The sequence below is a fragment of the Poecilia formosa genome, unplaced genomic scaffold (assembly GCF_000485575.1).
Source record: "Poecilia formosa unplaced genomic scaffold, Poecilia_formosa-5.1.2 Scaffold90, whole genome shotgun sequence".
Taxonomy (NCBI): domain Eukaryota; kingdom Metazoa; phylum Chordata; class Actinopteri; order Cyprinodontiformes; family Poeciliidae; genus Poecilia; species Poecilia formosa.
The window spans coordinates 736,845-759,153 of record NW_006800029.1 but is presented as its reverse complement, the minus strand read 5'-3'; the positions used below and the strand labels follow the sequence as shown (position 1 = coordinate 759,153).

At 40.4% G+C, this 22,309-nt stretch overlaps 1 protein-coding gene across 2 annotated transcripts in view; it reads left to right on the top strand.

Annotated features, from left to right (window-relative positions):
* The window catches only part of zbtb46 (zinc finger and BTB domain containing 46), an 87,613-nt gene that overhangs the window by 12,217 nt on the left and 53,087 nt on the right, over window positions 1-22,309 (top strand). For both annotated transcript variants that reach the window (XM_016674115.1, XM_007557639.2), the window contains exons 2-3: window positions 14,017-14,237; window positions 14,345-15,278. In XM_016674115.1, coding sequence (XP_016529601.1) covers window positions 14,052-14,237; window positions 14,345-15,278 — 1,120 coding nt within the window. In that variant the 5' untranslated portion in view covers window positions 14,017-14,051. The remainder of the gene's footprint in view (window positions 1-14,016; window positions 14,238-14,344; window positions 15,279-22,309) is intronic.

Here is a 22,309-nt window from a genome sequence, read left to right as displayed (position 1 = left end):
TCCCACGCAAAATAGCCAATCAGGGCACAGCACGGAGACAATAGAGACAAAGACCTTTAATGATTTTGCATCTTTGCTGATTGCCGCTGGGTTCCACTCAGCATATTAAGGACCGCGAACGGTTTGCTGAAACTGTTGAAGAGACCATACAAAGGCCAGACCTTCAGTATTGACTCTATGCATTGATGAGCACCTGAAGTAATGCACTGAGCAGCTTATTGAACTCCACCATGCCTGTGCCCTGTTCTCCAGATGTCCACTGAGCTAGTCTTTCCATTTTGCGCTTGCTTCCCTTTTCTTCCACGTTCATCCCATTCCTTTCCTTCCATCCCATCCCATCTTCTTCCTCCCTCACCCTTCACTGTCTCTTTTCTGACTCCAAAATGCATTCCTCTCTATATTTAGATGCTCTTCTTCTCTCCCCTTGATTCCTCTTCCTTTATCTCACCTCCTTTTTTTTCCCTTTCTGCTGTCGTTGAAGGACAGATACGCACACGCGCTCCAAGATTTATCAGTGTTGCATTGTAGCTGCTTTTTGATCAGCTTGATGACTGACAACACAGCCTCAGGCTATTATATACAAGTGTGCTTTTATAAATGCTTTTCTATCTATATGTAAATCTCTCCTGCTTAGTTGTTGCTTTGTACACAGTGAAAACAGGTATAAGTGAGTCTTGTTTGTTTATTAGAATAAACCGGTGGAATAAAGTTCGCCTCACGCTGTGCGGGTTTTGGAGTGTGTATGGATTAGATTAGCTGGGAGTAAAGTCTCTCTTAATATTTGCTCCAGGGAAGGCGGGACGTGGGGGGGCTGGTGGACGCAGGGCGTGCCTGTTGAACTTGCGAGTGTACACTTAAGCCTCTGGTTCTTTGCTTCCCTCTGTGCATGAGTTCATTGTAATCTGGTGCTCAGTGTGGATTTGAGAGAGCTGCCTCTGTTTGCCGTCTGACAGAGTGACAGTCACACTAAGTTACCCCTGCATGCACACACACACACACACACACACACACACACACACACACACTCCCCGGACACCCGCCTCGGCACCAGAGAGCGACTGGCCACCAGCAGTGAGTCACCATCGTTCAGTCATTCAGAAGCCGCACATTTTAACAAACAACAATTAGCTCTCAGTCATCAGACGCTTCAGACATTTATTCCCAGAGGACTGGTATTTTTGTACCATATGATCTTTTTTTATTTATTTACACACTCTGTCACCTTTTTATTTTCTTTCTCCAACCTTTCTCTGTACTGTTTAGTCTTTCTCTCTCTCTCCCTCTCTCTCTCTCTCTCTTGCAGTGTGTGTGTGTTTCTTTGTCTGAGACCTTTGGAGCTGGTGACTGTTTTAACAGCTTGGGAACAGGCTGCTTGTGTTCTTTGTGGTACAGTCATGTACAGTCGTGTCTGGCTGAGTCGTGACAGGTTGCTTTTTTGCTGTGACAGGTTTTGTGATGAGACCTACAAGAGGCTCTGGACGTCCGCACACACTTGCTGACACACAAGGCACGCACAGAGACGCCGAGTAGCTCGCTGGAAGAGGGGAGGAAAAATGGGGAAGGTGCTAAAGTTCTGTGCCTGTCCGCAGACTTTTTATTGTTACTTTTAACGACAAAAGCCTTTTTTTTGTGTGTGTGTGTGTGTGCTTTTAGAAGACAGAGTTGAAATTTGTCAAACAGGAAAGAACATCTCTAAGGGAATTTCAAGCCTACACTTTTTCACATGTGGATGGCAAAAATATTTCACAAATTGATTTGGTGTACTTTAGGGGACAGAAGACGTGCAGGTTTTTGTTGCGTTTGTTCAAAAGCGGTGCTGTGTAGCATCGCCGCCTCGCAAGCTGTGATGAACATAAATTGGCACCAGAGCAACTGATCTATTCATACCTGCCTTACTTTTAAACACACATCATAATCCTGAACCATAGAGTATGTCCATTTATCTTTCTTCATTGTCAAGTATTTTAAATCCAACTACACTACATCAGAAAAATATTTAATTGTGATAGTGTTTCTGAATTATGCCACGATAATAATGATCCAACATGTTCCTAGCTGTGATCTGTCTTTCTTTTTCCTCATCGTAAAGTTACCTAATTTTGTAAGTTCTAGTGTGTTGCAATTCTGTATGTTGTGCAGCTATAATTTTGATTCATATATATATATATATATATATATATATATATATATAGTTCATGACTTGAAGTCATGAACTCAACCTGGTATTTTACTACATCATGCCTTAAAACTCCCTTTACCATGACTTCATTTTAAGTTAGCAGAGGCTGGACCATCAGTCGATGAATCTGTTGCAATGATTCAAATGGGGGTTTTGCAGCTGAAGACATCATGAAGTGATGTAGTGTTGTCACATGATCCTTTCCCCTTCGATGCCATCAGCCTCCTCTTACTAGAAATGCTAAAATTCTGGGTTTGTTTTTTTTGTTGTTTGTTTGTTTGTTTGTATGTGGAAACAATAATCTATAATGAAAAGAGTTAGGTCTATGGCTTATTGGAGCTACATGGATTATGATTTTATGGATAATATCTGATCTTCAGTTTTTATCTAGCTTTGATCTAAAATGTTCAACATGATCTCATGCTTACAGTTTGCACAACTTCCATAAGTAGCATTTGTTCATCATGGTTCCTGACAGAGATTGAGAGCTTCAAAGGTTAAAACAGAGCAACTTTGCTGTAATGCATTCATATATTCAATTATTGCTCCCTCAGAGCCTAAATGAACCGCCAACAGGACATGTTGTAGAAAATACAGTTTCCTTCTCAGTAGCTTTCTACATATCTTTGCACCTTCTGACTTTATTTTAAAATTCTTTACTAAGGGAGAAAATAACTAAATTTGAGTCTTATTCACTCAGTAACAACCTGCACCCCTAAGAGTGTTAAACACAGTTTGGTAGTGCTCAGGAATTGTGTTATATTTTTATTTGATAAGCTGATCACTGATTGAGATGAAGATAATCAGATTCTGTTGAAAAGCCAACTTTTTTTTCTATGTATTTCTACAAATTATTCTTAAAAACAATTAAGACAGTCAGAGCGATGTCCTGTCTTTTTTTTTTTTCTCCCTGGACCGAGCGAGGAGAAATATGAAGGAGCAACTAATAACCCTTACACAGATAAGCAGAAACGCATTGCATCTGATCATTCATAATAGCAATGGAAAGCTAATGAGGTGTTTTAGAATTGAAGTGGGGAATAGATAAACCCGAGTGACTGCCATCCTCCATCAGGACTCCAGCTCTGTCTCTGCATTGCTGGTAACTCATGTATATGCTTAGTGCAACGGCAACATGCATCAAACAGAAGACTCACTGAGAGGCTACCTGGTCCCATCCTTGCATCCTCTCTTCTTCCCTCCCCTGGTTCTGCTCCTTTATTTTCTGCTGCAGCTCATTTATCCCCATCCTCTCACCTACAGCCCTCTCTGGTTGTTTTATCGTTATTCCCCTCTCGCTTACACTCCCTCTCGCCCCCTCCTTTCATTTTGGGTTCTCCGACAGTGGTAATGAGATGTTTCATTATTTGCGTTTCACAGCTTTTAATAGAGAGAGAATTTAGGCTAAGCCCCGGGTCGTCAGGCAGGGAGTTACCACGGGAGACGTAGCAGGCTTAGGGGGCCTAGAGAGAAAGATAGCCCAGAAACCACACATTTATATGCACTCCCGCACTCTTCCACGAGCGCAAAGAAAGAAAATGCAGAACCAATGACGTCTGAGAGATGGTAGGATGCAGTTTCACCACTCTCGGGGGTGGGGGGAACCCTCGCTAGTAGTTTGTGAGCGGCTTCAGGAAACCAAAGGTGAGGCAATACTCTGGCCTGAACGACATCTACAGCAATGTCACACCTCCTTTCTGGTCACTCTGGGATGATCCCTTTCCATCCTGGATTTCCATTAGATCGCTATAGGTTTAACACCTGTGTGGCTGAAGGTGAGAAGACACAGCGCTACAGAAGTGACACATTGGTGTCATAAGCTGGGGCGGACCTGTTTGTAGAGAGAGAGAGAGAGAGCTTTCTCGAAGTCCAATGAATGTTTGCGTGGTGAAAACCCAACTGTGCCGACATCCTCAGGTGTAAATGAGGAGGGGCGGAGGTATTGTTTCAGGGACAGCGGGTGCAGGGTAAGACCCTAGGAGGGCGGAGCAGGGGATGAAGGGAATAGTGTTAAGTCTCTCAAAGCCTCTTAGATCCTCTTTGGTCCCTCTCCACATGACATGGCTATCCTTCTTTGAGTCAATCTCTTCTTCCACCTTGCCTCCTTGGACACTGTCCAGGGTAACAGAGAGAGGACAGGGAAAAAGGGAGAGTGATGTAGAGGTGGAGCTGCAAAATGTGGGCATGATTGGAGCCGTTCAGGAGGCTGGACAGATGGAGGGTGTGTGATAAAAGAAGCAAGGGAGACTGACAACACAAAACCGTGCAGGGAGATATTTAAAAAAAAAAAAAAAAGTCAGAGACAAACGTGAACAATAGTTTATTTTGAACAGAAAAGAAGACGACAAAGCATCTAAAAAAACAAAAAAAAAAACAAGCCATTTACATCTAATAGCTTTTTGGGTTGTTTTGCTCTAATTGCAGCTTGCATGCCTGCCTGTGTCTGTCATGTGCATGCGCTTGAGTGTGTGTTATTTTTGTCCGCGCCTGCCTTGTTGATGGACTGCCACCCTGGCTTGTCCCGGAAGGCTGCCAGCTCCGTCGGATTGGGGATTAACCCCGGGATAATGGCCTTGATGCCCAGTTGAGTGGAAGCAAAGCTGTTTAAAAAAATATTGGCTCCCTGAGTCACTCTCTCCTCTCTTCCTGTCTTCCCCAGTTTCACTCTGTCCCTCCTGCATCTGATTGCGCTCGTGTGTTTTCTGCTCGTCTTTATCTCCCTGAGGTTTTATTCTTTTCTCACTTGTGACTCCTCACCTTGCTCCTTCTCTCTGAATACTCATCCTGCGTTCATAGCAGCAGTTCAAGGGCAACCACTGTGCTCGTACTTGGCGAACATCAGTGTGTTTTCCATCATTTATTCGACTTTGTATTGAAAATAATAGGCGAACAGTATGAGGTCTAATAAAAGTGACTTGTTGAAGTTAAGGGACTTATTTTACTTTGGGAAAGTAAAATAAGTCCCTTAAAAAAGAGAGTTTGGCTGCCCTCAGCCAAACTCTCTTTTCTTGCTTAGTTCAATATTCTTTTGTAATTTGCCGCTGTATCTAAGACTTCAAAATATACTAAAAATGAAAGATGTTGATTTTTTTTTTTAAATCCTACTTTATAATTTTTAAATCTTGGGCATGAAGATGAAGCTATTTGACAACATAAGCTCCTAACTATTCTACCTTACCTTCACCTCCCTTTGCCCTCATATTCTTAAAACCAGATTTTATTGCACTTTTCCAGCTAAAATAAATCATTCCATCATAAGTCAGACAGATTTTTTTATGGAGAATTAGATTAACTACTCACGTTTTTAATACCTGAAAATGCTAGATTCAGTGTAGTCCAGGGCTAGTGCTTTTTTAAAACAATTTGAGCTGTGAGATGAAGTAACATCATGTTAAACTGAACAAATGTGTCGTAAGACTGTTGCTGTATATTGAATTGGATTAACATAATGTGGTACTTACTATGCATTTACTTACTAAATGTCTAAAAATCTATAGCATCGTCTAACTGCTTTTATTTTAAAACATAAATCCAATTATACCTACTCCTTATGTGTATAATACTTCATATTTATACAACATTCAAAATAATGTTTCTGTAACTTTTACCAACAACAGTGTTTTAGTGCACTCCAATGTACAACCAACTTAATTTGTTTTTCTTGTAACCAATGAAAACATGTACCACCCTTTCTCAGCTCGCAGAGCAGCATAGCACAACAACAGGTGGGGGAGGGCTAGAGATGTGTGACCCCGTGCTTAATACAATCAGAAATAACTCCCTCACTTTGTCACTCTGACAATTATTTGAGTGTTTCATCAAAATAACTTTCCACCCTTGTAACAGTTTCAGTTGTTCTGAGACCATGACATCGCTGAAAAACTTTCTTTAAATAAACTTCCTTTTAGAAGAAATTCTGCATTTATACAGCCTTTCCATCACAGGTTTGATGCAGTTTGATATGTGTTGACTTGAGTTTGCAGGGCAGCTTTTTAGAAATGGTCTATCTTTGTTTTTAATTTAATCTACACTCTGGGTTTGTGGGCTCTAAACTACATAATTGTGGGTCTTGCCTTGGCCAAAAACAGATCCCTCCATGTCATTTCCCTGTCTTGTAAAAAGAGCGATCTCAAACTATTGTCTTTTCTGACTCAGATTGGGGAAAGTTCATTGCCATGTTGTAGTCTCTAGTGGACCACTGAGGCTATAATAGGCTTTTGACAAATCAGTTCCTGTTAAATCAGCAACTGTTTGCTCACCACCTTTTAAATGCGTCTTTTAGCTTGCAGAGTCTATGGACTCTGCCACTGCTTGAATGTTTCCCAAATGACTACTCACCTCTGCTGTCATTGTCACCATTCATAACAATTAGTGTAGGTAAGAACAAATGAGACTTGTGAAAATTGTACGTGAGCAGTAACATGTTTACCTTAAAAGCAGACACTTTTCAAAACATCTAAAATGTATTTTCAAATATTAGTCCTGGGGACAAAAGTTGTAAAAAGGCTAACTTTTTATGTGTGAAATTAATTAATAAAGTTAATTTTATTGCAGTGGTTTCAAGCCAACTTGTCCCTTTGACAATTTATGCCTCTGTTTTGTAGTTGGGTGCTTAAATTAAGACCAGATCTGGCATTAACGTCCATTTTGGCTCATCCTGTTATAAATAATAATAATGAAAAAAATAGCAACGACCATTTACACCTGACAAATAAAAACCATCCAGTGATCAGATCACAGTTAATGCTTGATCCTCTGATGTTTATGTAAGAGCACATATTCATTCAGTAACTTCAGCTATGTTATTAATCAACATTGCTGTTTCATCTGTATTGTGTCGGTGTTTTACCTGCAAACACTTTATAAGCATATTTGTGTAAATCAGCATGTCTTGTAGAAAAACAATAAATCGCATGCACACCGTTATTTGTTAATGCACGTTAAGCTGCATAAAAGTTCCTGTTCATTTTAAATAGAAGGACTTTGGACAGTGCATGAATCAATTTTATTTCTAGCTGTCATGATAAATTAATACATGATTTATGCAATATCTTGATATCAACAACCTGAGAGTGATGAGTGAAACTTTTGCCTACAGCTTTCTTTTTAAAATTTTATTTTTTCTTTTACATTCTTCCAGGTAGCTGTTTAATTGTCTTATAGTTGGCATCTGCTCTGATTTTGGTGAAGAGCTGTGCAGGTAATTCTTCTGCTCGAGGAGAGTCAGTTCAGTGGGCGTTTCCACAATGTGTCCCAGGAAGGATTTCATTAAGGCTGCCAAACCAAAGTGATACAAGTGTTCCGGGCTGCCTTCGAAGGTGGTCTGAAGGAAAACGTCTTCAGTGCATTTTGATCATGTTCATACCTGCTTTAAGAGCCACCAGGACATGATCTGATCACTGAAGACACACTAGAGCCAAACCATGAAGTGGTTAGACAAACCATTCCATGCCCTTGTGCTTTACCTTGTAGCGAAACAGTCGATTTCTCTTGGTAGTTAACTAAATAAACATAACTGCATAACATTTTGTGAAGATTTTGCATTCCACCCCTTTTTCAGTTGCTTCTGGTTATGATTCATTTTTCTGGCAGATCATTATTATTATTTTTTTTTAAGATTGAGAACACCGCTCCAACCTAAATAGCTCTGAGCTGGTACATGCCATCACTGGATCCACATAGCCACATTTACTTTAAATAATCAGCTGTAGAAAATCTCCCTGAGGTGAGTACAAATTGAAGCATGGTCAGTACAACATGCTCCCTGGAAGAAGGCTCCTTTTCATAGCCCAATGAATCAAACATGAAATGATCAAAAGTACAAAATGTCAAAGGAACAAAATGACCAGCATCTAAATGGGAATGCTTGGAATGGATTTGACCAGTTGCTTTTCCATAAACTGCAAATAAATTACTTTTTTAGGAACTGCAACTGGGGTGAATCCTAATGATTGTGGTAAGTGTTACTTTAGGCCCTGTTTGACATGGGCTTTAAGAATGTTCTTTTTTTTAGAAAAAAAAACAACTAATATAACAAAAGCTCGAGTACTGACTGCCTATTAACTCCTTGGAAAAGAGAAATTAAACGTTGTACCTATTGATTAGTACAGACCCAGCTAACAGATACAGAAGAATCACTGTGCCTTAAGTGAGTTTTCATTGCCAAATTTATTTAAAATCCCATTTAAAAGAGGCTTGAGTGCTGTGACATTAACAACGAGCACAGTGTGAGATCACCTTCTGAAAGCTTAGGTTTACACGACTCCGAAAGCCTTCCTATCAAACAAAGTACCGCTTCGTATTTGATCCAGAAGGACCTTGTGCTCCGTCTCCCCTCGGTCCTGTGCGGTCAAGGAGGCAGAGAAGTGGCTCGGAGGGACAGGCTGCATTAAAAGGAAACGCAGGAAGGATGGAGCCCCATTCTCTCGCTCCATCACACGTCTCATCTCTTTAGCTGTCTCTGTGTCCGGGGCCTAAAGTGACTTTGCCGTGATGTGACCAGGACAAACAGCTAGCGATGCCATGACGGCTCTGTTAAGCGTGCGAATGTGGATGTTTTTAGCTCTAGCTTGTGTTTGAAGGTGGGGACTCTGTGTTGCCTGTTTGAGGGAGAATATCATCTTGATTCTGTGTATTTGGAAAAGGAGGAGTTAAAGGAGGGCGGTCACTTTTGATTTGGTATCGCAAGGTTTTAGGGAACTCTGGTGGCATTCTGTACTAAAACAGTCGTTTCTGACCACAAATAAGCACCGCAGACTGTCAGTTTGCCTCCTGATGACTTCCTCCTTACTTTTTTTTTTTTTTTTTGTTAGCACTAAGATTTCATGGAGGGATGAAAAGCTTTTTTGTGCTGTGTGACATGCTGAAAGCAGGCTTTAGTTTCTGTAACCTTGGTGAGACTGCTAATGCTTTAGACATAAATATCTCTGCCTCTCTCTCCCTCTCCATAGCTGATTGTTTGACAAGTTCATTTTACCTTACTTTTCTATCTTGTGTCAAGTGTACATTTCCACAAAAATGTGTGCTTTGAATCAAGGCTGTACTGGTGAAAGGTGCAGGCTTTGGTTCTGTAGCTCATGGGTTAAGATGAAGTTTTTGAAAAGGAGAAAGGACTGGATGGGTGTTTATGTATCGTATAATGGGGGGGAGCTTGGGATGGGTCCCTCTGCAAAAGGGGTTTCTGACTGGAGGGAATTGGATACGCTGAAATTAAACGAGCCAATTAGGGAAGCAAAGAGTTTAGAGGTCAAAGCATGCCCCATTAAAGCTCCTCTTCTCAACCTAACTTCTAATTCAGTCTGGCTCTTAGTCTGCTGAAGCAATAAATCTGATTAAATCTCCTTGGCTTTCTCTCTCAGGTCCCTGCTGTTGAGTTGCCCTCTGCCGATCGCTGCATTTTGTGAAATCTGAGGCACCATTGAACATGGGTGCTCAAATTCACACAAACATAACATTGGATCATTGACTGGAGTATTTGTCTGCGCCTTGAGAAATCTGTATTACCATCTCTACTAAAGATAATGTTTAGGAAAAAAGTTTCTTCTGTGTTTAAGACCTGGTTGTGCTCCCTTATTGGTTTAAATAAGAGGTTTCAAACTCCAGTTCCCCTTTACTATTAGATTCATCCGTAGTCCAACACACCTGAATTAAATGACTGACCGAGCTACTCAGCATGCAGTCAGATTCCAAGGAGTCCTGCTAATTATTGGCTCAGGTGAGCTGAAGCAGATGCACGTGATGCAGGACACCAGGCCCTGATCTTTAAGTGATATATACGTTTCCTGTGCACTTTGTTAGGTAATCCTTGGTGGTACTGGGTTTGATCCCCATTTTAACTTTACAGGTTTCTTGATTGTTCTCATCTTAAAGTCTCGCAGTGATCACTTGGCCATCTTGGACTGGAGGTTTAATGCCTGTCGATTTTCAGAACCTGAGAGACTCCACACACTTGACGTTAAAACCATCGTAGATTGTATAAGTTTTGTATTACAGGTTTGGTCCTACAGTGTATGGTGTCCAGTCACATTTCAGAGATAACATGCCACACACAGGCAGATTTCACTCATGAAAATTTAGATGGGATTCCAAAAGGAAATATGGCAAAACTTCTCGGGATCGAATGCAAGTTCAGGGTAAACAAACATGGCGGACGAGAAAGAAGCAACGGCAATAATTTGTGGACTATTTTTAACAGGGAAAACAAATAAGCGGACAAGTAGCTATTTACTAAATTAAACAGAAGACAGGGCTAAACGTCAACCACATTTAGCACTACAAATGTGGAGGGGTGTAAGTCTTTATCAATGGAGCCCAATCATAATAGTAATGTATTAAATAGACAGTAAGACTCTTTTACCTTATTTTACAAATCTATGAATTTGTTAGAATAGGTTTTTGTGTGTTTTTGTCTTATTTAAGCCTGCAACATAGGTGCCTAGCAACATTTTAATCGCCACTTTGCAACAGAAGTCAGGTTTGAACCTGAAGCAACATCACAAAGTGAAAAGTAAAGGTTTGTATAGAATACTACGTGTGGCTGCAGTTATGACAAAACAAAAAGACAAATCAAAGTCCCCCGAAATGACAAAAACAATCACCCTTTAGATTACCGTGTACTGCAGATGGATGTTTTCACTCTCCATTAATCATTTCAGACAAACAAAAACAGGAAATATGGCAGTAATGTAAAGCAAAAAGTGTTGAAAGGTATGTTTTCAAATGAACACATTTTTAACATTACATCTTATAAAGCAGCTTTCTTAGCTTGGACTGGGTTATTATTTTCTGAAATGAAGTTCTTTGCGAAAAGATGTTTGTAATACTTGCTTAGAAATGTCAAAAAATAAGTTAAAAAGAACACTGACTTTTCCAACGTCAGAATTAAACTCTTCAAATGTCTTTTTTTTTCCCTACTAACCTACGAAAACCTTGAACATTGATGGTACCATTGTCAATGAAAAAGAGAAATTTTCACATTAAGAGAGACTGCAACCCTGATTACCTCAGATAAATTCTTTCATACAATTTTTTTTGGTGCTTTTGGAGGCTTCAGATTAAATTGAGTTGACTTAAATGGTAGTGTTTGTGTGGAAACAAGGATTTTATAAATTAGTTTCTCACCTGATACTCTTTTTGTTTTTGTTTTTTTTACCTGGTTGACAGAATACTTGAGTTTCTTTAAAAACATTTTTCATTTAGCTATGATTAGCCCTTGCTTTCTTTAAGAGATTTCCACTATTGATTTGAGATTTTAAGAGTAATACTGAGAAATGGACAGGTTGGGTGGACCTAAATGATTAGTCTAGATGCATAATCTTCTATGATGCACACTGACCTTTGGCTACACCATTAATTTTGAACATAAAAAAATGAGGAAAAAAAGGAGGAATATGTCTGTGTGAATCAGTGACTTCTTTTGAATAAGTGATTTCTTTTGTGTTTAATGTAGCTCACATATACAGCAGACTTTGCAGTTGAATGCACAAGTGGCCCTGAGAGAGGACAAGCACAACCACGGTCTCTTTAAAGCCTCTCGGTTTGTCTCCAAAGGTGAGAGGTGAAGACTCTCAATACCTCTGTCAGAGCAATACAGAAAAGAAAGAATATCTCAAGGTTAGCCAGATTTTTTTTTATATTTTTATTTTTTCAAAGAAATATGTGAGCCCTAGGATAAAAAAAAAAAAATGTTTGCGTCAAAACCTGCCTTTTGAGCCTCTCAGGGACGCTGTTTTTCTGCGCTCACATCAAACTTTCCTTTTTCTTTCTTTTTTTTATTCTCCTGTAACTTCAAGAATCACCAATCAAAGCGAAAGGTTTCATGCATTGATAGAGAAGACTTCAGCTGCTGTCACAATCGCTCGGTCGGCGTGTCCACTGCTGTTCATGGGAGGTGTGTTTGTCCAAGTGGACGTGGGAGACAATGTGGATTTATCTGATCTTACAAGCCATCAGGTTGAGCAGAGCTTTGCTAAACATGACCTGAAGTGTGCCGGCCCCCGAGCAAACGCTGCTGTCACCTTGGCCAGCCCGAGCTGTCATCTCTCAGAACGGCCCATGAGAGCTGACAGCTGTAGCGTTCCCAAAACAAATCACTGCTGCGTTTGGTAACACCCTGCGTCCGCGCGATTTAGCCCTCGCTGAGACAAGAGCGGGAGCGGCGGCTGCTAATGCTCCAGCTAATGCACTACCTTGATGTGTGTGCGTGAATGTGTGTATGTGTGTGTGGGTGTGCGTGTGTGTGTGTGTGTGTCTGTTTTCACCTCTGAGAACGTGTGCGCAGGTTTGCCTTTGCTGGGATTTACGTACTTTTCTGCCACCTTCTGCATGGGTTGACGTGGTGATGTTCACATCTTTCTTTGTCCCCCTTTTTGCAGTCTTTTTTGAGTGTGGTTTTTTTCCTGGCATTTTTTCTTCATCATCTGTTCTCTGACCGTTAAGCACCTCTGCAAATTAAGGGCCTAAATCATTACGGGTCCGTTTTCTCTTTTTCCAGGCATAAAGCGTTTGTGTTTGTTGCTCAGACTGAAGCAAGGACACAAAGGTTCTGTTGTCCAACATTGAGATGTTGGACAACAGAAACATTAATGTAAAGGTTCAGGAGTGCAGACAGCAGGTTTTGTGTCAAAACGAGATTAAAGAAACAACTTAGACATTTTTTTTTATTGATGAAATTAATTGTAATGCAGTCTGTACAAAATGTCTTTCTTTTTCCTCAGAAATGCTTTTGCTTGTATGCTTCACTTTTTAACTGGCATTTCTAATCAGTGTATGCACTCTGTTTCACACTCTCATACACACACACGCACACACACACACACACACACACACACACACACACACACACAAACCTGTCAGAAGCACTTCATAAACAGAGATATTTGATTATTCGATCCCAGGCTTTTTTTAGACATCAAACTCAAGTGGTGGAGATGTGGTTTCTATTGATGTCTTTGTTTTTATGTCACAGTCATTGCACTCGCATATCCTCATCTTTAGAGACTACCTCAGTTAAATTATCTTCCTCCTCTTATTTTGCATAAAAAGAAAACCATCTAGGTTTCACCTAAAACTATAAACTATACGAATGTACTGAATTTAAATATCTTTCCATCCGAACACGAAAAATGCACATTGGGCGTGGGTAATAAAATTAGTAAGTCTGACCAACAGACTAAATATATCACTGGTATCCCAACTTTGTATGCATTTCATTTAAAATATAATACCCCATCACATAGTGCATGAAAAAAAGTCATATTGCAAACATTGGTGATGCAATGACGATTGCAGTTCAACATATTGTGCTGCTGTTGTGTCCACATTTGAATATCTGTTGGTACAGATGTGTACTGAACCAAAAAGATTGTACTTTAGCAGTTGGTGTTTTTATCTCCATGACATAAAGCCATGAATAAAACATGGAAGAATGACCCTTGACCAAGCACTCACTTTCTTGTCGGCTACAAAACTGCTAAATCTGGATACAAACTACTGAAAGAAGTGGCGTTAGTGGGGGGCGGGGACATCATCAGCACCGTATGTGTTAACACTGTATGAGTGCATATAAATGACCAAAATATCAATTAATATCAGTCCAGTACTGATATTTTATTGATTTTGATGCAGTTTTTTTTTGAAGAAATGCATTATTTTACAAATCTTGTTTCCTTCTCCATAAATACCCTAAAAGTCTTAGATCCATTTACTTCCAGGCTATGCATTTCTGCTGATGTACACTTTCGATACGTCCTCTTGTAGAATTTGTGAAACAGAAAATATTTCGAGGCACACCAGATCCTTTGCTTAATGCTTGTATGTCTCCTTTTATCTTCATGCAGATGTTTTGAGGAGAGGCTTTTGTTCAGCTACACAGATGAACAACAGGAAGGAGGACATGGAGATCTCATCTCACTACCGTCAGCTCCTCAGAGAGCTCAATGAACAGAGGCAGCATGGCATCCTCTGTGATGCCTGTGTCATCGTGGATGGAAAGATCTTCAAGGCCCATAAGAACGTCCTTCTGGGCTCCTCACGCTACTTCAAGACTCTTTACTGCCAGGTGAGGGACTGCATTTTCTAAAACAATTCAGGGAGAGTATATGTTTACTTTTCCGTCACGTTCTCATTACAATAAAAAGTGAAAGGGGTCCGTTTGTCATCCCGCAGGTTAAAAAAGGAGCCGAGCCTCCCCATCAGACTACTGTTACGCACCTCGATATTGTGACGGCGACCGGCTTCAAAGCCATCTTGGATTTCATGTACTCAGCGCACCTTGCCCTTACCAGTAAGAACGTGATCGAGGTCATGTCGGCCGCCAGCTACCTGCAGATGACGGACATTGTCCAGGCCTGCCACAGCTTCATCAAGGCTGCTCTTGACATCAGCATCCGCTCGGAGATGGCCGATGAGCTGGCTGACTTTGAAATGGGAGCTGTTGCCGCAGGTTTAGGAGGAGGAGGTGGAGTCTCCGGGAATGGAGGAGGGGTCAGTTTAGCTGGAGCCGGGGGTGTTCCAGGAGCTAGTTTGGGACGAGGGGGTGGGATAGTAGGTATAGCCTCTGAAGCTTTGGCGTCCATCATTTCTGGTCGCAGCACCTCTCCCTGGCTGGCACGCCGAACTAGTCCAGCCAACTCCTCCGGAGATTCAGCCATTGCCAGCTGCCATGAGGGAGGCAGCACGTATGGGAAGGAGGACCAAGAACCCCCTAAGAGCCATGAGAGCCAGGAGGAAGCATGCCATGACTCTCAACCCGCCTGGCCTCATGACTATAGGCCGGTCAATGTCAAAGAAGAACAGGTTTCCCCTGCCTCCTCTTCTCATCCAAGGGACACTCCCAAGGGGTCAACCCAAAGCCAAGTAGAACAAGGGGCAGGGGGAGCTGGTGGTGGAGGTGCCGAAGGGCCCTGGCAGCCCCTATCAGGGTCCGGGCGGAGGAAGAACCGGAAGAACAAGGACACAGTCAGACATATCACCCAGCAGTCTGAAAGAACCTGGGATCGGCAGAGGGACAGGGACAGAGACAGAGACAGTAGGCCTGGATCGCCTCTGCCCTCCATGCTAGCTGTCACTGGTTGGAACTACAACGGCCAGGACATCCCAGGTAAGACCAAGCCTTCCTCCAACGGTCAGTGTGCACCAGCTGTAATGTTGGAATTAAATATATTCAAGCTACAGGTTGAAAATTAAATTTAAATGACACTGAAATCAGAGCTCTTCCTTAGAAAATCAGAGGTTTCTTAACTTTTTTCCTTACAATCCAATGTAGTTGGTTTCTGGCCAAAGCCAACATAAACTCTTCCCACTTCCTTCAGTTTGTGAGACTTGTGACTGACTTCCAGTCTCGGGTTTAATCTCCGGCTTACTGGTATTGATTTTAGCTGATTTCAAATCCTCTATCCAAGACATTAAAAAATAAATAGTCAAAATATTATTTTATTGCTTTTCAACCATGACTGGTCAAATACTTTTTTATAGTAGGAGACAAAGTCTTTCTGTCTCTGCTTCTGACAGAGAGCAGCTACTGTAAAACTAGGTTTACTCATGTAAAACTTTGGTAAAATAGTTTGAACTTTATTTTCTGAACAAATGCAAACAGAGGCCGAAAGATTACAAAACTAAAACAGAGATTCCCTTTTAGCTGCAGAAGAGGTCAGTTTGTCCCTTTGCCAATTTGACAAAAGTACCATGTCCCGGTGTAATTTAAAAAAATTTAAAATATCCTTTTGCAGGCAACGCTGAAATTTTCTACTTTACATCTTCAACTTCAGCTTCCACACTGCAGAGTGTTGTTATTTCAATCCAGCAGTGCTAACGTGTATGGTGCCTTCACTGATGAGAAAAGAATGATATTTTTGAGTGTGTGACTGGCAGGCCAAGCTCAAAATGGTCCAGTTTTGGTGCATAAATTAAATCAGTCACATACATATTACTGGCAAATTTCTACGGTCGAACATTTTGCTACAGTGTATGACTGCACACATTTTGATAGCTTGTGTTGGTTACAGGTAGTTTGGTCACTAGCAAGTCCTGCTTTTCTAACCTGCAGCCGAGACAGCTATATAAGTTTATTACGAGATCCGACTTCCGAGAATTAACTGGAATGGAGCATCTTTCTATTTTTAGAAAAGTGATTTAAGCAATAGGCGAAACAAACCAGGTGTTTAGTGGCTAATCGTGTGCTCAGATTAACAGTTAAAGGTCTAAACATTGAGCGGAAAGGACTAGAAAGGATGAATGAAGGTCGAGAAAAGCTTTTTATCTCCGGGTGTGGCGCGCCGATTTGATGACTTCGAGGAGGCGCCGCTAGAATTTTCCTTTTTTTTTTTTTTAACCTTGTGGACTATAAGTTTGTTTTCTTTGAATGTAATTGCCGACTGTCTGGTGAGGTTACAAGATTAGGGTAGATAATTGGGTGAAACTGTCGTCTCAACACCTAACTGTGGCAAAATCTAATTTATCTTTAAGGCTGTTTAACCAACTGGTCAGCAGCTGGAAGTAACTGAACTTCTGCTGTTTAGTTCTGCTGAACTCACGTGCAGCATCCTGTAGTGCTTCATCAGAAACTTAGAGAAAATCATCTCTTTGCACAGTTTGTACAAATTGACCTCTTTTTTTTCTCTCTCTCTCTCTCTCCTCCGGCATTGTGATTAGTGAGCTTATACACTAACGTGTCAGGCCTAAGATGATTATCTCAGATCTTGAAGGTGTGAGGTGAAGCCTGGGTAAATGCAGATGGATAATACAATCCTTTCTTTACTGCAGTTTATTTAAGCCACCCTCCCACTTACACAGACGAGAAAATGTGCACACAAACACAGTGGTGAATGCATATTTATTTTGAGATTTCTTCCTTGATCCTAGGCCTTGCAGAACTGCTTAGCGAGTTCTTCTTCTCCAAAACTTATACATCATAAAGTTACCTATGTGTGTTTGTGCGTCTGTGTGCATGTTGTGGGCCCAAGGCGTCAATAGGTAGATTATTAAAAGTAAGAGAAGCTAATCCTGGGCGCATTAAGGGAGTTGGCTGTGAAATGGGCACACACGTCGCGCAGTGAAAGAAAACAGGATAATTGAATTGACCTGGGTCACTGCACGGATTACCAGCGCGTCCTCGCCATCCCGGGCTCCTCCCCCTCTCTCTGGGGTTTAGGGAAGGACCTTCTGGAAAGGGCGAGAAGATGGAAGAGAAAGAGAGAGCGTTAGATTGGAGGGGTAATTAGAGAGAACAAAAATACAGAGGAGCAAGAAGGAAATGGGAATTGAACGGTGCATGCTTGTGGGCTATGAAGCGTTTGTCTTCTCCAGTTGACGTGTCTTCAGTCCCTGATTTTATGACCCGCAGTTGGACCTTATTACTTTGCTCGAGTACAACTTGTCTTGAGTCTCAGATTGTCAGACATCAATGCATAATCACATACAGTCACACAGGTAAATGGTACAAATAAGCCAGTTGGCCAGAACCATGGTTCTGGTAGAAGGTAGAGTTTTAAGTCTGGCTGTGGTGAAGCAGTGTTTAATGGGAGCTGTGTTTGCCCACCTAAAGGTTAGAGGAAGTGTAGAGTTGCTGCTGGTGTAGACTCACCTGGTGTTTGCCAAAAGGCAACCAATCATTCTTGAGTGCTACTGGCCAAGATCGACTGGGTAAAGACTCAGACAATCGAGTCTCCTTCAGAGTGACGGACTTGATATTTAAGAGCAAACATCTTGTTACCGCTCAAGGTTTCATAGTTTCACTGTTGAGCTTTGAGGCTGTAGTTTGTGTCTGTGCATAGTGGCATGCAATCCTGGTTTTAATTTTAGCTTTACAGCCTAGAGTCCAATTGGTCCACAACTCTAAATAACTGTGGGTCAAAAGTACAAACAGTGGCTCTGGTGGGCTTACGAGCGTTAGAGTCCTTAAGTCTTAAGTCTCCTTAAGCCCAGGATTTTGTCACCTCCAGTCAACGATCTAAATGAGATGTACATGCATGTTAAAGGGCCAAAGCATTAGAAAGTGATCAGATTTTGTGGATTAATATATTGCTGAGATTTGCAAGATGCAGTTGGCAAGAGGACTGAAACAATTTGTTCTGGTGGCAGCAGAATGTGGATTGATGTCGATGAAGGAAAAATGCTTGGTAACAACTTCACTATGACATAAGCAAAAAATAAATTCATGATTAAAAGTGAAAATGAAATCTGCTTTTTTTTTTTTTCCTTTTCAGTAAATTAGAATTTTATCTGGAATATTTTAATTATTCCATTCCATTAGCAGGACAAGCTGGTACAGAGGCCCCCTGTTTCTCGTGGCTCAGTACTCATGGATTTACCTATTTGTGGATTCTTCTGTGGAATGTAACTCTGTTTTTTTTTTGTGTGTGTGGAAAATTTGCCTTTTTGTGGATTTTATGTAAAATATTTGAAAGGAAATGCAGCTTTGGAAGCTGAAATACTTTGGTGCAATGCTACTCAACACGCAGTTCACTGGCATTTGCAAAGCAGCGAGTCTAGGAGCGCCATTCATTTTCCTTGATGCTCATTAGCTCCACCTACAATAGCGGAGATAAGACAGACTGCACATGTAAGCTTCTCCAGTAGTGCAAAGATGGTTTCCGCTGTGAGCATAAATGCACATTAAGGTATATTTGGCGTTTGAACTATTTAAATAAAAAGTTCAAAGTCTTTCTTAGATGGGTCTCAAGTATTTGTGGATTTTAACTATTTGTGGGTTGCTTTGGTCCAAATAATTAAGAAGCTAATAGTGTTTGTGAGGGCTCAACTTATTAGGTGTTCATTTATTCAGGCGATCTGCTCAGGTAGCGAGTCTACAGTCAGCTGCGAAATAAAATTGTGCTTGTAGCTTGTCAACTACAGTTATAATGCATCGTTTCTTTAAGACAGGGGATTTCCACAAAGTGCCTGTCAGTATTTCTCATGATCAGAAGAGTTTGTCTCTATTTTATGGGTGGAGGAACGTGGTTGCCTTTTGCCAGACAGCTGTCTAGCAGTGTGCAGCAACAGGTAGGGGAGGGGTGGCACTGCATTCAATTAAATGAGTGTAGAAATGAATTTTCAGTAAATTATTCAGCTTTCAGTCACAAGACAGTTTTAGACAACTTTATAATGTGAAGGAAAAATCCATTATTAAATCTCACCTAGAAATTTCTTCTTTTTTTTGCTACCTTGTCACAAAGTTTCAGATTATGAAACAAATTTTTATACTTTTCAAGCAAAGTATAAAATACACTGTTTTCAATAATGCTTTCATTGATTTGAAAGCTGTTGCGGGGTTAAAGTGTATGTATTGAGGTGTAAATCCTTGTCGCAGCGGTCACAGGTTTGAGTCCCGACCTGATGACCTTTGCCTCTTGTCTCTCACAACCCTCTTTCCTGTCTGACAACTGTTAAATAAAACCACAGAGCCAACAAAACCTTTTGAAAAAAACAACCTTATAGCTCTGGGGAGAAAGTCTGGCCAGTTTCTCTTTGCAGAACTGTTTTAATTCAGTCACACTGAAGGTTATTGAAAGTGAATAGCCTTTTTAAGGGGATGCCACAGCATCGCAATCAGATTTAACATCAAACTTTATACAGGCCTCTTGTGAATACTTAATTCTATCCTTCGGGCAGTAATTGCTTTTTTTTTTTTTGCTTAAACTTTATGTTTTGTTTTGTTGCGAATGTTATGTAAACTCTGTGTGTTGCCAGTCTTGGCCACATAGTCTCTTGTTAAAGAGATTATTTTTAATTTCAATGGCATTTTACTGGTGAAATTAAAGGTAATAATGATAAAAATCAGGCCTAGTACTTTTTAGTTGTCCTATATCTGGCCAACAACAAGAGTACTAATGAATCTGTATTTAGTCTTCCAGTTAAGTCATAACAGCATTTAAAAACCACTCAGTGGCCTAATCTTAGGGGGCTCAAATAATTTCGTAGTATTCTTGAGACATGAACAAGATTTGGTTTAGTGTAAAGGAATAACATCACAAAAGTTTTATTGAAAACACTGGTTTATAAATGATCCTTGAAGTTGACATTAAAAGATATGAACATTTTTTTCCAGTACTTCTGTCTGAGATGAGAGGTAATCTGTTTTCTTTATCTTTTTGCTTGATCTGATTTTCATCAAAACATTTTGTCTTCGGTTTCACTCTGACTCAGTTTGGCAGATTACTGAGCACCTAAGCACCAAACCTTAGTCCTATAGCTCATAATCTAAAGACGGTGCAATCAGAATATTTCTCTGCAACTGACACATAAAGATTTTCAAAGAACATCTGACAATACAGGAAAGTGAGGTTACAATAAATGAACCTCACAGTCACTGTACATCAAAATCTACTTAACTGAAATGTGCATTACCTCCGAGTTTGCTTGCTTCAAAACTAGGCAAAAGTTTAGATGGGCATCTAACAGGTCAGTCAACTAACAATGTCAACATTTTTATTCTCTGGTGGTTTAGAAGAAGCCCTGCCTATAATCTTCACAGTCGGAGACGTTTAGATTGGGGAGGAAAAGACGTTCCACGGAGTCCGGTTGTTAGTTTCCATGAAGGGCTCGTCTGGGGGAGAAAGGGCACCTTCGGTCTGAGATTAGCTTAATTGCTTCATTCTTTATTGATGAAAAGTGCCTACACACTGTCTTTCTCCCTCCCTCTCATTCATCTGTAATCAGTCTCCATGCTCTGCTGTTAGAAATGACCATGCGACACACAATGCGGGGCGGCTTGGTCGAGTGTTTAACTAGTTTACTCCGATCCGCCATTAATACTTGCCTGTGTAAAGGCTTGGCATATTAGCACACAGCCTTTAATGCATCTGTATGAATATGTGGCCATGTTGACATAAACAGCTGCAGGAATTAGGATTTGTTTTCTTCCGATCCTCGTCTCCCACCAACATCTGCTGTGGTTATTGGATGTCATTATTGAGGCCTCTAAGCGTCCAGCTGCCTTTTCTCTGGCTTGCTAACGTTTGATCTCCTTATTTCTTAGGCTCACCTTGCCTACTGAGACGCATGTTTGAAATATTACATGTGAGGAAAAATCATCGTTTCATGCAAAATGCTCATGTGTATATTTTTTCTCCCAGGTAAATTATTGTAGGTGACATATTTTGACAAAGAGAGCTTTAAATAGTCTCTGCTCTGACTGCTTTTTCTTCCTGATCCTTTAAATAATTACCTGATATTATTTTTAGTTTGGCCCCTGCTGCTTCGGCTGCTTCTCTAAGACCTCGAGAAAAAACATTTCTGCACATCTAAGGCAAACATTTTGAATTTCAAGAGTCACTGGTGGCTCATCTGAAACTTTTATTGTTTAATCATTTTTACTCATCTACTTTCTATATTAGTTTTATTTTAAATTTCATTTTTATTTCATATTTCTGTGATCTATGTAGTGCTCAAGTAAATAATTAGTAATTTATCAAATTAACAATTTTATTGTTATTTTATGGTATTTTTCAAATGTATTCACGGCTAAAGATCTCAGCTTTAAATACGCTCTGTTTCCCTCCTGCTGGCATCGCTGCAGTTTTAACTAATTTAGCAGTTCACTTACAAAACACAGGGAAATTTACATTTTCCAGTCAAGTTTGACAAATAAGTAAGAAAACGACAGCAAAATACAATTTTGCCCATTAAAATTCAGTGGCTAATTGCTACATTTAGCTGCAAAGAGGTTTCCATTTATTAACAGTTGGACTCCTGATGAGTTTTACTGTACAAAAACAGACTTTACTGCATGGCATAAAGTCCGTTTGTAACAAGCTTTCCAGAAATCTTGATAAAATAGCTTCCTTTATCATAAGACAATCAAAGAAAGGTGTCAAACACTTCAAACTTTGTTTACTTTTTGAGAAGCATTCTTTTCATGCCTTTGGAAATGGTTGTGCTGACACATCACTATAATCTTTGAAGCAAAGAGTCAGTAATTACCCTACCCTATTCAGATGCTACGGTTTACAACCAGAAAGTTTCCTGTGCGTCTTTTGCCTAAAGGAAAACTCATTTCGATGTAGCAACGGTTTCCTACCTTTCAACATCTAAATGACAATATGTTGCTGTTTTGCTAATTGCATTGGGAACAATACATCAAACACAAGATGATGCATGATGATTGTTTCATAAGAACAAAATGAGAAAAAATTG